The sequence below is a fragment of the Monodelphis domestica genome, chromosome 4 (genome assembly GCF_027887165.1).
Source record: "Monodelphis domestica isolate mMonDom1 chromosome 4, mMonDom1.pri, whole genome shotgun sequence".
Classification (NCBI taxonomy): domain Eukaryota; kingdom Metazoa; phylum Chordata; class Mammalia; order Didelphimorphia; family Didelphidae; genus Monodelphis; species Monodelphis domestica.
In genome coordinates, this window is record NC_077230.1 from 83,345,453 (window position 1) to 83,363,460 (window position 18,008).

Genomic DNA, 18,008 nt, shown 5'->3' on the forward strand with positions numbered 1-18,008 from the left:
GCAATAACAAATTTCCACACTGGTTTTTCAAAGTTATATGATTCAAACCATCTTCCTCCCTCTTCTGGAGCTGACAAGCAATTCAGACTGGGCTATATATGTATTATCATGTAAAACATTTCTATATTGTTCATTTTTATAAGTGAATAACCTTATAAAACCAAAATCCTCAAAAATGCACCCGAATAACCCAAATAAACAAGTGATAACCAATATGTTTTCATCTGCATTCGTACTCCAACAGTTTTCTCAGGAGGTGGATTAGCATTAGCATCATATACCACAGTTCAGCCATTCCCCAATTGCTGGACATCCCTTTAATTTCCGATTCTTTTCCACCACAAATAATTTTGTACAAACAGGTTCCTTTCCCATCTTTTTTGTGTCTTCTTGGGATACAAACCTAGTAGTTCATCACATACTCCTAATGGTACTACACTGGAAATACATCTGGAAGTTAGAGAGTGTCTTCTCAGATTAAAATAGGCTGGGGGAAGGAGGCAGAGCTTATTTAGACAAAGCTAAAAAGCAGACAAAACTTGTTCTCTCCTCTTTTTTTCAGCATCCTTTTTCTATCATGGGAATCTTCCTTCTCTACTCCATTCAAGTTTGCTGGTGACTTCATGCAGTCAGCTCTGTAAGCCAGGATCCTCTCTCTCTCATACTCCCAATTTTGCTTCCCCTTTCCCTTTCTTCCCCCCCTAATTAAAATTTGCTTCCTTTGTCACTTAGGACCTGATAAACTTCTTTGCACAAGGGGTTAAAGAGAAAGATTTGTCCTCTTCCTGCCTCTTTTTAGGGCAAAGCATTAACTCAGCACTTCTTACACTGAGATTCATGAACTTTTTTTTTAATGTTACAGTTTCAATATAATTGGTTTCCACCTTACCCTATATATTTCATTTTATGCACTTAAAAGACGATTCTGAGAAGGAATCTCTAGGTTTCACCCCCACCCCCCACCCCCTGCCAAAGGAGTCCATGATGCACAAAAAGTTAAGGTCTCCTGATTAACTTCAGCAATGAGTCTCTTGGTAGCCTTTTAGGCATCAGTGTGAGGGAGGAGGACAGGGATATTTTTAGACAGGGGAAGCAACATAGTAGAGAAGAAAGAACATTGTACTTCCAGTCAAGATATGTGGGCTCAAGGCTCAGCACCACTGTGTTTTGGGGCAAAGTGTTTCACCTCTTTGACCCATTTTTCTTATCTATCTATTCGGGATGACAATGTCTGCCAGGTTTAAATCTGGGAGCTGCAGGAAGGATTAAAGGAAATAATAGATGTGGAAGAAAAGTACTATATAAAGTTGTAAATGAGTTAAGGCTTTTCCAAGAGTCTTAAATGCCACCAGTGTAGGCCAGCCCTGGGTTGAGGGAGCGGAAACCTGAGGACCTCAAGCGATAAGCAATTTGTGCTGACTGGGGTGTATACTTCTCTTCACTGCCTATTAAAGATTCCAGGTAAGTTCTCTCCTTTCCTTAATAGTAAGCCCCCCCCCCAAACCTAATATTAATTATCTAACAGACTGGGGCCCAGGACAATCCCCAGTCAGCCTGTTCCTAGACTGGTTACTGTCACAGCCTTGGGTAACTTTTAACTGTCACTGTCTGAGAGAGGAAAGTGGGCAGCAGGGGGTGGGTAGTGGGTGGGTGGGGTGGGGGTGGGGGTGGGGAGGAATTTCTTCTCTAAAGATACTAACTTGGGAATCAAAAGGTTTTCCCCTTTCCATTCTACAAAGCTCAGCCTCCTACCATAGGTTCACCCAAGTAGATCTCATACAAAATTAGTTGTTTAAAAGTAAATGCAATGGGATTGGGGTGGGGGGGATTATAGGAAATAAACATGGGATCATAGAATGTTAGAGCTGGCAGAGATTTTAGAGATTATATCGTCCAACCTGCTCATTTTATGGAAGCTTATAAAGATGACTAGCCCAAGGTCACCCAACCATGTGGTGGTAAAAAAAGGACTAGACCCAGTTTTCTTGGATTTCAGCCTAATGTCCTTTCCACTGAACTTCGCTGTAGCTTAATGGACTAGTTGCAGGTGTAAGCCCTCATAAATCATTTTGTTCATTATCAGCCAGACCATATTCCATGTAAAATATAGACTCAGAATTTTAGAGTTGGACAGACCTTAGAGGTCATCTAAAACAAATTCTCACCCAAAGTAGGAAATTTCTGTTTCATTTCTGACCGATAATCACCCAGCTTTGGCTTGTAACAGTTCTAATAGTAGGTTTTAAAAAAAATCCTTCCTTATAGTCATACAAAATTTCCTTCACTGTAATTTCCCCCATTCTCAGTTTTTCCCTCTGGATATATTATATATATATATATATATATATATATATATATATATATATATATATATATATATATATATATATATATATATATATGGAACAGACAGATATAGATAGATAGATAGATAGATAGATAGATAGATAGATAGATAGATGGATAGATAGATAAAGCAGATGAACATTTATTAAGCACTTACTATATGTCAGTCAGGGCAAGTAGGTGGCACAAGAAAAGGCAGCAGACCAAGAATTGGAAGGACTTCTCTTTCTGAATTCAAATCTGGCCTCAGGCACGTAATAGCTATGTGATCCTGGTTAAGTTACTTAACTCTGTTTGCTTCAGTTTCCTCATCTCTAAAATGAGCCGGAGGAGGAAATGGCAAACCATTCCCATCTCTTTTCCAAGAAAACCCATTTGGTGCAGCAGCTATGTTGCTCAGTGGATAGATATACAGCCAGGTCTAGAGAGAGGAGGTGTCGATTTTAAATCTGGCCTCAGACATTTCCTAGCTATTTGACCCTGGGTAAGTCACTTAAATCCCAATTACTGTTCCTCTGCCTTGGAATAGAAACATAGTATTGCTTCTAAGACAGAATGTAAGGGTTTCAACCAACAAACAAAAAGTCCCAAGTCAGACTACAGAAAAATGACTAGACACCAACATCAGCCACCCAGCTAAGAGCTGAGTTTACAACTATATGCAAATATGATGGATCTTACCCTCAAAGAGCTTACATTCTAATGGGGAAAAACATTATTCAAAGGAAGACTGAAAAGTGGAAGAAGTTACCAGACTTGGAGCAAAGTTGGGGGAGGATGGAGGGGAGAAGCAGAAGTCAGGAGACTGACTTGAGTGAGAATGAGGCAGTTTAGCTAGGAGCCTTCCCAAAATGGAAGTCGGGTGAAGTAGTCACCAATCAGGAGATCAGGACCTCAGGGCAGAGGTTTCTCCAGTGTGGGAAGGTTGCTGCTGAAAAGAAATCCAGACTCCTTCAAAATCTTTGAAAACAGTTAGGTTATTCTCCCTTGAATCCACTCTTTTTTTTTTTTTTGCAAAGGACTAATCATTTCCAGTTTCTTTAAAAGGTTCTGATCTCCTTACCCTTCATTCTATTGGGGGGGGCAGGGGGAGTCCTCTACTGGATAAGCTATAGTTTGTCAACAACTCTCTCAGGATCTTGTATCCAGAACAAAACACAGTAATCCCCAGGTAGCAGAGTGTATGATGGTAGGCAGGAAGCTGACTCTAGAATGGGAGGTCCTGAGTCCAAAGAGATGAATTTAAGAGATGAAATAGCAGGTAGTAGGCAGCGTGGTGCAGTGGGAAAAGCCCTAGATTTGGGTCCAGAGAAACTAGGTTCAATTCCTGGTCATGTTACTTATTACATATGGGATGTTGGGCAAATCACTTAACCTCCTTTAGCCTCCATTTTCTCATCTGTAAAAGGAGAGAAATAGTCTAGATAGTCTGAGGTCCCTTTTAGATTTATGAATCTGTAACAATATTGCTTCCTTTGTTCTTAATGCTAACTTTTGAATAAGGCAGCTAGGTGGTACAGTGGCTAGAAAGCAGCCCGGAGTCAGGAAGATGTGAGTTCAAAATATGACTACAGACACTTACTAGCTGTGTGATTCTAGGCAAGTTGCTTAACTGTTTGCCTCAGTTTCCTTATCTATAAAATGAGCAGGCAAAGGAAATAGCAAACTACTCCAGTATCTTTGAAAAGAAAATCCTAAATGGGATGACAAAGAGTCAGACATGACTGAAATGACTAAATAAGAGCAAAAAACTTCAAATAATACTGAGTACTTCCTCAGTTGGTATCCTTGATATCAGTGTCCTCAACTCTAAGATGTGGCTAAAGATACTTGCATTTTACTTGCCTCACAAAGTTATTGTAAGGAAAGAACTTTGTAAACGGTATGGTGCCATATAAATATAAGTGATGATGATAAATCATTGTTCACACTGAGCTTGTAGACCTATAAGACTTTTTTTGTCAAATAAATCACTATTAAGCTAGCTCTTTACTTCCCCTGAACTTATTTTTTTAAAAAACCTTACCTTCTGCTTAGTATCAGTTCTAAGTCAGAAGAGCACCAAAGACTAGGCAATTGGGGTTAAGTGATTTGCTCAGGGTCACACACAGGGGTGTATGGGGTGTTCAGGGAGGGGTAGTATCTCTGGTATGGAGGGCTTGTCGTGCCCTCCTAGGGCAGCTCTCCAGCCACTGACCCCCACCTGACATCCAGCTCTCACTTGTGACTCCTAGTAGCTGCTAGCATGCGGCAGCAGCCACATCCCAGGCAACGGCTTCGACAGGCCGGCTAAACCTTGTGAGGGTAGCCATCGGGTTGTCAACCCCTGGTGAACCAGGGCTTTGCTCACCCAGCATGTGAAGACTGCTTTGGCTGAACAGACGGAAGAAACCAGTAAGAAGGTTCAACGGCTGAGAGGGCGACACAGCAAAGCACTGTGGAGTGCTTAGGACGTGTTGGAGCACAAAAGACAACGCGGCCATCCAATGCAGCTGAGGAAGTCTCCAGGTGTAATGACTTTTCGTGCCACTGGACCCAGGCTTCCAATGCTGAGAGAGTGGGACTGTCTCTGTGCATCGACTCTTCCACTTAAATCTCTGTCTTTGTGCACACTCATCTAGCATAGATGAAAAAGCACAAAGACAATCATCATCCTCGATTACTGAGAGACTACTACCATCAGGGTCACACAGCTAGGAAGTATCCAAGGTCAAATTTGAACCCAGGACCTCTCAGCTCTACGTTTGCTACTCTATCTATTGTGCTATCTAGCTGCCCTTTTCTCCTTTACTCATACAGGTGAATTTTGAGCTGAAATGAAATGCTTTTCATTTATGTGTCTTCTTCGAAAAAACAAGTAATTCCATTCCCTTTAAGCCTATTCTTTTTTGGACTAACCCTCTCCAATTCCTTTAAAAGGTTCTGATCTTCCTCCCCTTCACTCTCTTGGTGGGTCTGTAATAGATAAACTGTAGTTTGTCAACAACTCTCTTAGAATTTTGTGTCCAGAACAAAACACAGTAATCCCCCATGAATCTTCACTTCTACTGATTGGAATTTAACCAGACTAAGTTTAAAATAGTTATATGGATGCAAACCGCAGCCCTAGTCAGTCCCAACTCGGTTATTTGCTAGTCCCAGAGGGGCTAGCAGAGACAATGGGGATGGCTTTGTGTAGTTCATTTCAACCACCCAGAAAACAAATCAAATGTGTGTGTCCTGCTGATGACAGCTTTGGCCAAGCCCAGTCCACTGCATCTTGCGCATAGTTAACTCCTCTTCAGTACCACTCTGACTGCCCTCATCCTGCTCTGGTTGCAGGTTTGCTATGGGGAGGGAATGAAACCTGAGGGGCCAGAGCAGCTGCATTGAACCCCCCCACTTCTCCACCACCTCTAGCGTCATACTGTGTGTGAGGAGGCAATTGTAATGCCAATTCTCATTCAAGATGTGCTAGTTGCCCTTTGGTCACAGAGGCGTTGGCATCATTCAGCAGCACCCATTCACAGTTTTTATAAGTCTTCATTTAATAATCCTCCTGTTCACCTCCTTGCCTGAGGAAGCAGAGGTTTGAAAAGAAAAGTCCAAGAACTAGGAAACACCAGCATTCCATTTCCAGCTCTGATCCTAACTTAGGCGTATAATAAGATAATACAATTTTCCCTGCCCAGCCAGACCTCATTTTCCTCCTTTCTGTAATAAGGAGGTTGGACAATACCAAGAGTTATTTACCTTTTACGTGTCATGGTCACCTTTGGCGATCGGTTGAAACCTATAGTCCATTGCTCTCAGAATAATGTTTCTAAATACATAAAGTGAAATACATGAGGCTACAAAGAAAACCAATTGTATTAGAAAACAGTTCTCAGACTAATAAACTGTAAAACATTATGTTCATAAACCCCCTCGGAGAAGGACAGAAAGATCTAAAAGCCAAGACTTTACCTATTAAAGAGTTTTTCCAACATTCCAAGTTGAAAGACACCTTTGTTGTAATTCTATTGTTATAGACACATTATAATGGGAAGTGGGAGAGGTACAGGAAACAGTTTCCTGAAAATGTTTGTTTCAAAGAGGAAGGAGAATATGTTTAAATAGCCTTTGGTTCTAATAACAGAAAGGGAAAAAAAATTCCAGTACATTTATTTCCATTGGGGAGAAAAAAAAACTTTATCCATTAAACAAACATGGGCTGTCTATTGTTGCATTTTTCTTTGGGGGGAGTCATAAGGTCAGTTAATGATTAGGATAGCATCAGCAAATATTCCTGCCTGTCAGGGGCTGGCTTATTTGGCCCTTCCACTAAGTAGGAGTTCACTTCGTCTTCAGGCCCAAGGAGACCTATTTCACCATGGCAAGCAGCCTCATAAGATGCCTCTGTTTCCTGGGGATACTACTATTGTCTTCTAAAGGTTCAGGTAAGGCTTTTAAAAATCTTATTCTTCTTGATATCTTTTGTTTATATATTACATTCATTTCCAAATATATCTTATCCTTCTCTCCTCCCCACTGAGCTATCTCTTGTAGCAAGGATTGAAAAGGAATGAAGAAACAATTAGTTTAGCAAAAGCAACACATTAGCCATATGTGACAAGCTAGGGAATATTCTCCCACCGCCCCAGAGAAAGCAGCCCAGGTAAGATTTTCCTAGAAGTGGCAGACCCCTTGTTGACTTTGATCAAGTAATTACTTTGACTCTCAATAATTATATTAATTTTGTATTAACTCTGGGATGTCCCAAAAGAGCCTTTTCCCCCTAGGCAGTCTGATTTCTTTTTTAAGTTTGATAATCACATGATTGACAGTAAAGATGGCACTTTCTCATTCTAGAAACACCAACTTCCCCCAGGGTGTCTGACTCATTTTTTTTTAAATTCAGCATTACTCAGATTCACTGGTTAGCTTTGGAAGGGGCTATGGAGGCCATCTAGACTAAGCTCTTGGCTCCACATTTTTTTCTTTACTCAGTCTACTTAGGATGATAGAATCCTAGGTGGATCTGGTAAAACCTATACTGAACCCTTCTTGTAATAATGTTTCCAAATGCAGAATAAATAAATAAATGAGATTACAAAGGAAGTCAGTTGTTGATATTAAAATACAATTCTCATAATAATAATATAGTTGGAAGGGACCTCAGAGCCCATCTAGTCCAACCCCCTTGTTTGACAGATGGAATTGAAGCCAACACGTTAAGTGACCTGCCTAAGGTCTCATATGCAGTAAGTGACCTAGCCATAGTTGCAACCCAGTTCCCCTGAGTCCAAATCCAAGGCCCTTTCCATCATGCCACAATGTGTGGTAGGTACCATTCGCTGCCTTGTCTCTTACAGTTATTCCTTTCATTCTGTTCGTTCTTCCACTACCAAAATCCAGTCTGTTATCACTTCTGGTCTCTACAACAGTAGAGACCTACAACAAAAGAGTCTCTACAACTGTCTTGTCTCTACCTGTCTCTTTCCACTTCTTCTGTTACTTTCTCGCTACCTTAATGTAGTTAATTAAAACTATTCAGCCAGGTATTTAAATTCCATCATAGTCACAAACTTCTAGGACACTAATTTCTTGCTCTGTCAAGTTCCTTTCAGATCCTCTGCTCTGACCTCATTAACTATAACAGATATTACATCTGTTCCACTTGTTTGTTTTTGAATGTGTTACTATTTATTCCTGGAATCTCTCCTAGCCCCTCTTTCTTTCCCTGTCTTTCCCTGCCTTCAAAATGAGTCCTATACCACTCAATTTTTTTCTTCCAAGAAGCCTTCTGTGATTGAACTCAGGCCACCATCTATTTTAGTGCTCAAAATATCATTAACACTAAAGTTCTTGTTATACACTTCAGTAAATTTTTCCCCCTAAACCCTTACTTTCTTCTTGGTAACAACTCTAAGACAGAACAGCAAGGGATAGGCAATGGAGGCATTAAGTGGCTTGCCCAGGGTTACAGAGTTAAGAAATGTTTAAGGCCAGACTTGAACCCAAGTCTTCCCAACTACAGACTTGACACTCTACCCATTGAGATACCTAGCTGCCCCAGTTGAGTATGATTGACTTGTTGCTCTGTAAATATCTTATTTTGTTCTTGCCTGAGAGGTCCTTTCGAGGACCTAGATTCTGCTCCAAGTTCTGCCACATATTACCTATGTGTCCAATTCTTTGGGATCCCATTTAGGGTTTTCTTGGCAGAGATACTAGAGTAGTTTGCCATTTCCTTCTCCAAATAATTTTACAGATGGGGAAACTGAGGCAGAGTTAAATTACTTGCCCAGGGTCACACAGCTAGTAAGTATCTAATGTCATATTGAACTCAGGTCCATCCTGACTCCAGGTTTGTCATTCTATCCACTGTGCCTCTTAGCTGCCTTTGCATCCTCTGACACAGCTACAAAAGTGATTTTCCTAAACCTGGGTCTGATCATGTTACTCTTTCATTTAAGAAATTCCAGTGGCTCTCTATTACTTCTAGGATAAAATATAACCTTCTTTGTTTATATCCCAGCCTGGTCTCAATTTATTCTTCTAGCATTATCATGCATCACTCCCTTTTTGGTATCCTATGGTTCAGCCAATTTGCCACTCTTGATGTTTCTCATACAGGACACCCTAATTTCTTATCTTTGAATCTTTCCATTGACTGTCAGCTATTCCTGGAATCTCTCCTCCCCTGCAGTCCAAAATCCTTTGTTTCCTTCTAAACCCATTTCAAATGCTGCCTTTAAGTAAAGCCTTTTTTGATTTTCCTACCTACCCAGGTTCTACTTAGTGCCCTATTAACAAATTACCTAGTGTTTATTTTAGAAATACAATGTTATAAGTAGATGTTATGTCCATGATAGGGTGAAAAGACTATTTACACTTTGTCTTTATATTCCCATTGCCTAGCACACAGGGGATACAATAAATGTTAGTAGATTGACTAATTTAAATAGTTTTCCTATTCTTAACACAAACATTCACTTTACGTTGCCATTCCTTGCTGTCATTCTATGTCCCTCCAGACTTTCTACCTCTAGACTTTCTAGGCCAAACTCCAAGAACTAGCTACATTTCTTACCTCTAACTTCCTCACCACCCACTCATTTCTCATCTCTTTTCAACCCCTAATACTCAACTGAAACCATTTTATCAAAAGTTGCCAGTGCTGGCCTCAGAAACTTCCCAGCTTTGTGACCCTGGACCATTCACTTAAGTCTCACTGCCAAGTCCTTACTGCTCTTCTGCCTGGGAACCATATATTGATTCTAAAATGAAAGGTGAAGGTTAAAAAGAAAGTCACTAGTGATCTTTTCATGGCCAAAATTGATGTTCTTTTCTGAGTTCTCACCCTTCTTGAACACTGTAGTTTTTGCTTGATGATAATCAAATTCTCCTGGGAATTCTCCCCCCCCCCCCCCCTTGGCTTTATAAAGCTCTTTTCTTCTGGTTTTCTTCATACTTATAAGATTGAGTTGTTGTTGTTGTTGTTGTTGTTTTCTGGGCCATCTCCCTTCCCCCAAGCATGGATGTCTTCTGAGAATGCTCATGTTTTCATCTGCATTTCTACTCCCACAGTTCTTTCTCTAGAGGTGGTTAGCATTCTTTGTTATAAATCCCTCAGAATTGTCCCCAATCATTATATTGCTGTTAATAACAAAGTCTATTACCTTTGATCATCCCATGATATTTCAGTTACTGTGTGTAATGTTCTCCTGGTTCTGCTTATTTCACTCTGCATCAGTTCATCCTTCCAGTGGATCCTTCCAGTTCTTATAGAAATCAACTGTTTCATCATTTCTTATAGCTCTTATAGTATTCCATCACCATCATATACCACAATTTGTTCAGCCATTCCCAATTGAAGGACAGTCCCTCAGTTTCCAATTTTTTGCCACCACAAAAAGCACAGCTATAAATATTTTTGTACAAACAGGTCCATCCCTGTTTTAAAAAAATCTCTTTGGGATACAAACCTAGTAGTGTGGTTGGTGTACTGTGTACTGTGATCCAGTAGTTGCTGGATCGAAGGGCATGCATTCTTTTAAAATCCTTTGGACATGATTCCAAATTGTTAAGGCACAATTCTGACCAGGTCATTCACTGATTTTTTTTAAAGCCCTAACTTTCTGTCTTAGTAAAAACTCTAAGAGAGAAGGACAAGGGCTAGGCAAAAGGGGTAAGTGACTTGCCCAGGGTCACAAAGTTAGGAAATATGTGAGGCCAAATTTGAACCCAGGCCCTCCCCACTCCAGGTTGTTTTATCCACTGTGCCACCAACCTGCTTTAAAAAAATAACAAAATTTCTGGAGCTACCTGTTGACTTGAATAGAAAGTAAATTGGCAGTAAGGCTCTCATAATCTAGCTGCAATTTACATTTTCCAGCCTTATTTCCCTCTATTGCCCTGTATAAATTCCTCTAAACTGGCATTACATCTGGTCTGTACATTTGTATAAGCCATTTTCTTCCTAGAAACCCATCCCTTTATTAATTTCTGACTCTGCATATTTTTCTTCTGTAGAAATTTAGCTCAAATGCCATTTCCTTTGTAGAGCCTCCCCTGATCTCTCCATTCCCCTTGAAGATGGTATTGCTCTCTCCTTTTTAAAAAAAATCTCTTATCTTCAGAAGAGGCAGAAGAGTAGTAAGGGCTAGGCAATGGAGGTTAAATGACTTGCCCAGGGTCACACGGTTGGGACTTGTCTGAGGCCAAATCTGAACCCAACACCTCCCATTTCTAGGCCTGTTTCTTAATCAACTGCGTAATCCAATCAACCTAGCTGCCCCTAATAAATATTTTATTTTGTTGTTCTGTCCTGTCCCATTCTTTGTGATCCCATTTGGGGTCTTCTTGTCAGAGATACAGAGTAGTTTGCTATGTCCTTTTCCAGCTTGTTTTACAGATGAGAAAACCTGACCAAACAGTGAAATTACTTGCCCAGGGTCACACAGTTTATTTCTGTGACCAGATGTGAACTAAGGGAGTTTTCCTGATTTCAAGCATAGTGCTCTATCTACTGAGTCATCTAGCTGCCCCTAGCATAAGGGCTTTTAAGCTAAAATTATAAAGGGGAAGAGTGGAGCACAAAGCAAGGTAAATAATGTCATAAATACAAAAAATGATTGGTTACAGAATTGAGGTACAGGGTACAACATGATTGATTAGAAATTTGGTCCTTGAGACTAGAAACATATCCCTCTTTTCCCGTAGGACTAAGAAAAGCTTAGTTGTTAGAGTCCAGGTGTAGATGGAAGCCTAGACTTTTGGAGAGCAAAAAGGATAAAGGATAGCATGGTGGTTAAAGATAACAGCCCAAACAACTCTCTTTTTTTTCACATGGTCCTCCAAGGCCAATAGACCTTTGTTCAGGAAAATCTCTACGTTAGCTTTTATGTTAGGTTAGCAGGAGAGCTGGATTTCTAAATTTAACCCAGTTGAATTCTGACTAATACTTTCCATCATCAGTTTTCAGAATGAAAAAATAGGCACCATCAAGAACTTTTCTAATATTTCTATTTCATTCTTGACTAAGAATTGCAAATGGTAGGGCAGCTAGGTGCCTCAGTGGATAAAGAGCCAGGCCTGAAGATGAGAGGTCCTGGGATAAAATTTGACCTCAGATACTTCCTAGGTGTGTGATCATGGGCAAGTCATTTACTCTCAATTGCCTAGACCAGTAGGCAATTTAAAGACCAAGTACCCAAACTGCAACCCTTATGACTGCCACATGTGAGCTCCTCTTTGCCTTACTCCAGACAGGGCAGGGAGGAAAGCACTCCCGTTGGGTTGCTGAGCAAGGGGTCAGATGATGAGAGAAATGTCCTAAGGCATGCGTGGAGAGGAGGAGGGCATGTGTGCCATGGATTTGCCAACACAGATCTGAATCTAAACACTTCTGCTTTGGGAGCCATACTGAACATTGTTTTTAAAACAGAGGGTAAGGGTTTAAAAAAAAAAGAATCATAAATGGAGACTGTCCTCAGATTCAAGGATTCCTTTATTTTAGTACTGATACTTAAGCTCCTTCCCAAGTCACCACAATCGTCTTGGTGCCACATAGTCATACCAGTAAAAAGGCTGAAGAGATTACAAAGTTTCAAAGAATCAAGGTCATTATGTTGCCAGTATTATCACTTTGGCAATGAGGTGGGCCTTTAAAAAATATTTGGGAGTACCAAGGGGTGGTATCAGTAATTTTGTGCCTCTGAGAATCTTTCTATAACAGGACATTAGATCCATCAGGGGTATGCTTAAAAAAATTAGTATGCCTAACACAGTTTTAATATTTAATCTGCATAATTAACAATTTCTTCATTACTTTCTTAAGTTTAGAAATCAACAATAAATGAGGCCCTGATTTGTATCATTTGTCAATTCTCAAGGTGTAATGATGCACACTGAAAATCTAACAGCTTGCATGCTCGTTAAGCTAACTCTAGCATACTTTCATACTAAATGACCCTCAGTTCTTGTACCCTCAAACAAACTGTTATAGGCAGAAGTCATTGAAGATGAGAATTTAGGACCACTTTCAATGATTTAAAAAAAGTTACAAGTGACTTTTGTCTTTATATTATAATTATTTTTGGAGAAAACAACTCTTTGCCCCAGCTCCAATATATTGAATTCACCCTTGGGACAAAAAGAAAATAATAATGAATACCAACATTAGATACCCTGATGGTACCTAATAGTATTCTCTCTTAGAAAGAGGGAGAAACATTTCATCTTCTGTTCTCCAGAACCTTTACTGGTTTTTCTTTCATAAAAGTTAATTGTTAATGGTTTATTTAGCATTTGGGTCAGTATGACACTGAAAGAGTTTGCATTGCTATACAACTCTGGAAGCTTTTTCATTATGTAGGTAGTGATAATAACTCGTGTGTGCGTGTTATACAAAATCAGATCTTGTAGAAGGGAAACATGCTATGGAATTCATAAAGACAGGAGCAAATGGGTTCAGCAAAGAACTCCTTTATGCTGTTTCATATCAAAGAACTAAGAAGTTGTCCAACAAAATAAAGATTTACAGAGATTCTTTGGGATAAAAATAATTGAAGCAATATGTGTACACACACACACACACACACACACACACACACACACACACACACACACACACACATATATATTCGCATGGAGGTTGAATCTATTTTATACCAGCTACTTAACGGCTACAGAAAATGAATATTATGTAGCACCAGTATTCAAGTAATAGGTTTTTTTTTTAAAAACCACAAAGAACCACCTTCTCATTTCTCATTTCTAACTTTAGGAGACCAAAGTATGTTCACAGGTTTTACATTTCTGATTTATAGTTAGTTCTCAGTCACTAATCAGATGAAGAATTTGACCTACTTGAAAAGCACATCATATATGCCCCTTATTTATTGTCATGATCTTTGGACATTTGCGTCCAATTCTTCAGTTGTTTTCGGTCATGCCTGACTCTTCCTGATCCTATTTTGGTGGATGGGTGGGTGGGTGAGTTCTTGGCAAAGAGAGGTTTGCCATTTTCTTCTTCAGCTTTTTTTTATAGATATGGAAAGTGAGGTAAAAAGGGTTAAGTGACTTGTCCAAGGTTACACAGCTAGTGAGTTTCTGAGTCAGGATTTGAACTCTGGAAGATGTCTTCCCAACTCCAGGTCCTGCACTCTATCCATTACACCAGTTAGCCTATATGGCTTCTAAACTTCTCTTCCAGCTCTAGCTCAGTCATCTCATGTCTCTTCTATTGTGTAGGAATGTAAGGGATAAAGGATAGAGAAAAATTCATAGATTGTCTTTAAGAGGAAAGGAGGAGAATTTGGATACAAGCCCTGGGGAGAAAGATTCTGGAAGGAGAGGAGGATCTTGGGATTTGACTGTTTTTAACTGTCACTCCTGATTCCTACAGTTGAATGTAAGCTTCTCTTAGGCAGGGACTATTTAATTTGTTCCTTTGTTTGCTCAGCACTTATTGCAGTGCCTGGCACATAACAGGAATTTAATAAAGTTGGCATAAACTACTTTAGTGTGGCATTATGGTACAATTGAATGAATGTTGGGATAGGAATCTGAAGATCTCAATTCAAACCTTAGTTGTTAAAGATATGTATAACTTTAGGCAAGTCACTTAATCTCGGAGCCTTCATTTTTTTTATCAGTAAAATAAGTGAGTTGGACAAAATAATCTTTGAAGTTCTCTTCCAGCCCTAAGCCCGCCCGCCCGTGATCTATATTGATAAACCTTTGTACTAGAAGATCATGGGATGTTGGGGCTGGAAGGAGCCTTCAAGATCCTTTAATCCAATGCCCTCATTCTCTAGATGAGGAAACTGAGTCTTGAGAAGAAAAGTGTCCTGCCTAAGGATTCCTTGGGAGTAAGTAGAAGAGCTAGTATTCCAACACAAGTCTTTTGATTCTAATCCAATACTCTTTTCTTGCCCTTTTTGACTTTGAAGGATGGCATCTTGCCTCCACATCAGCTGCACATCAGCATGACCATGCCCTGGCCCTCACTATAAGACACTGCTCCTTATCAGAGATCCCTCACACAGCATTTCTTCTCTGATCACAACCTTTCTACATGCAATTTCTCCCAAATTAGCATGACAACTGTTCATCTTAAATCACTTTACCTTTCCTATTTTACATGATCCATTAGTCCCTTCCTGCCTGTGTTGGATCTCTCTCCCCCTGACCCCATTCTAAGACTGGTCACTTTATTTTTTAAAATTCTTATTGGTTTTGTTTGTTTTTATGCATATCTTTCTTTCTTTTTTAAATTCTCGCTTTCAGTTGTAGAATCAATACTGTGTATTGGTTCCAAGGCAGAAGAGTGATAAGGGCTAGGCAATGGGGGTTAAATGATTTATCCAGGGTCACACAAAAAGGAAGTATTTGAGACCAGATTTAAACCCAGGACTTTCTGTCTCTAGTCTTGGCTCTCAATCCCTAAACCATCAGCTATCCTACTATGCCTTTATTTTTAAGTACAGTCCTTTCTTTCATTCTATTTCTTGTGACAAAGAACTAAAGAAAAGGCAGCAAAACTAGGAAGTTCTCAAAAAAAAAAGAAAGCACCAACAATCAATTTAAAAGATGCTCCAAATCACCCATAACAAGGGAAATGCAAATTAAAACAATTTTAAAGTTCTACCTTACATTCATCAGGTTGTCAAAGATAATTTTTTAAAAAGGAAGTTGGTAGTTGTTGGAAATGCTATTAGAGGAAGAAACTACTAATGGAAGAGTCATGAATTGATCCAATCATTCTGGGACACAATTTGGAATTATACTTAAAAATCATTAAACCATGAATAATGCCCCTTGACACAGCAATACCATTACTAGGCCAAAGAGATCAAAGAACCAGGAAGTAGACCCATATGTAGCAGAAAACAAATGAAAAAAGTGGTGCCCATCACTTAGAGGACGTATGAATGAAAAGGTGACATGAATTTGTATATTGTTCTGTAAGAAATAATGAAAAGAATGGATTCAGAGAAATATGAGATAGCTTATGTAAACTGATGCAAAGTGAAATGAGCAGAACCAAGAGAATAAACTTATTCAATGACCACATCATTGTAAAGTAGAACAGTTTAAAAAGATTTAAGATCTCTGCTCATTGAAATAGCCAACCACAATTCCAGATGGCTGATGATGAGGTATGTTTTCCTGCCCTTGATAGAGAAGCAATATACTTAAGTGGAGCAGAATGAAATACACACTGTGGACCATTTTGCTTGACTATACTTATTTGTTACAGAAGAGGACTTTTTTTTTTTGAGGACAGAAGGGAGAAGTAATAGTAGTGCAAAAAAAAAAAGAAAAGAAAAATGCCTATAAAACTCTTTTTAGTGCACAAAGAGAAGGAAATTTTGAGAATAACACAGATAAGCAGAATAACTTTAGAATTAATATGTTGAATTTGTTTTATACTTTCAAAAACTGTACTTCATAATCCTTTTTTCTTGACACGTGTTAAATTCATGATAATTAAAACCTCTTAAAGAGGTTGTAAACTTTAAATTATAACCCTACATTCCTTCTTTTGTCCCCCAAAACATGAATAAAAAGCTATTAAATTTCTTGATTTTCTATAGATCATAAGATTCCCCCCACCCAGAAGCAATGCTCTGACTTTCAGAATGCCAATCTCCTACGGGGCACCAATCTCAAGGTTCAATTCCTCTTCTTCACTCCTTTGGATCCTACTTGTGGGAAGCTGGTAAAAGAAAGTAATGACCTTCAGAAATTTGGATTCAATATCTCTCTGGAAACCAAGTTAATTATCCATGGGTTCAGGTAAGAAAGAGAAGTGAATAGGAGCTCCTCAAAGAGCCTGCACTTAGTTATTGTGTTCAACAGTAACATGAATGCACAATAGAAAGAGTACAGTAGAGAGAAGAGGGGATGGATTGACTGCCTGACCACCTGTTCAGATACTCAAGATTTTAACAGTGCTATATATATACTCACATGCATATACTATCCCTAGTTTCTGAACAGTTACTTATAACCTAACCTTTCTGTACCTCAGTTTTCTCAAATATAAAATGAGGATATGAGAATAGATAATATCAAAGATTTCTGTCATCCAACTATCTGCTGACATGATTTTCCAAAGTGATCTTTCAAGTTTGACTATATCACCACCATTACTACTGCCTTGCCTTTCCAACTCAGTAAACTTCAGTGGCTCCCTATTACCCCCAAGAGCAAATATAAAATCTTCTGTTTGGCTTATAAAGTCCTTCACAATCTAGTCCCTTCCTACCATCCCAGTCTTCTTATACTTGACTTCTTTCCCCTCCTCATCTTCTTCTCCTCTCTTCCCTGGCTTACTTTCTCAGCTAAAGTCCTTCCTTCTGGAGAAGACCTTTCCTGATTCCTCTTCTTCCACATCTTCTGGGGCTATCTCCCATTTCCAGCCATTGAGAAGTAATGTCTATATCTTATATGTACATAGTTTGCATGTCACCTCCTCTATCAGACCAGCATGTGAGCTCCTTTAGGGAAGGTATAGTAACTCTCCTAGTCAGTCAGTATTTATTAAGCATCTACTATGTGCATGGCAATAGTAGATGCTTAATAATTACATTATGCTTTCAATAGCCATTGTTGTTTCAACTTTCTGTCTTAAAATCAAAACTATGTATTGGTTCCAAGGCAGAAGAGTGGTAAGGGCTAGGCAATGGGGTAAAGTGACTTGTCCAGGGTTACACAGCTAGGAAGGGTCTGAGGCCAGATTTGAAAGCAGGACCTTCCATTGCTGCCTCTGGCTCTTGATCCACTGAACCACTTGGCTACCTCTAAGGCTTTTTGTTCCTATATATAATAGTCATTTTTGGAAATTTCACGCCCTCCTTGTTAGCCTCCTTGTTAGCACTTGTCTCTAGGTCTGCCTTGTTTCACTCATGACCTTATAGAGAAGGCTTCTAATTCATCCCTGTCACATATAATTTTTGATGATGATTTGCAGGAGGGGGGAGAGGAAGGGAACTATACGGGAACTTTCATGTAACAAACAAATAATTAGTTAATTAAAGAACTAAAACTAGATGATTGCATTATGACAATTAATGATGAATGCTTGATGAAGTTATTGGAACAAAGGAGCCACTAAATATACAACAATTCTTGACTGAGTTGCTTCAGTTCTCTCCTTGGTTGGCATCCTAACCTCCATAGAGCCAAAA

The 18,008-nt window shown here is 39.3% G+C and overlaps 1 protein-coding gene across 1 annotated transcript in view; it reads left to right on the forward strand.

Moving 5' to 3' along the window:
- The first annotated feature begins 1,118 nt into the window (after positions 1-1,118).
- Positions 1,119-18,008, forward strand: part of PLA1A (phospholipase A1 member A) — a 51,295-nt gene continuing 34,405 nt past the window's right edge. Inside the window, exons 1-3 of the mRNA XM_007493735.3 lie at positions 1,119-1,461; positions 6,676-6,764; positions 16,413-16,614. Of these exons, the coding sequence (XP_007493797.1) occupies positions 6,698-6,764; positions 16,413-16,614 (269 nt within the window). The 5' untranslated portion in view covers positions 1,119-1,461; positions 6,676-6,697. The remainder of the gene's footprint in view (positions 1,462-6,675; positions 6,765-16,412; positions 16,615-18,008) is intronic.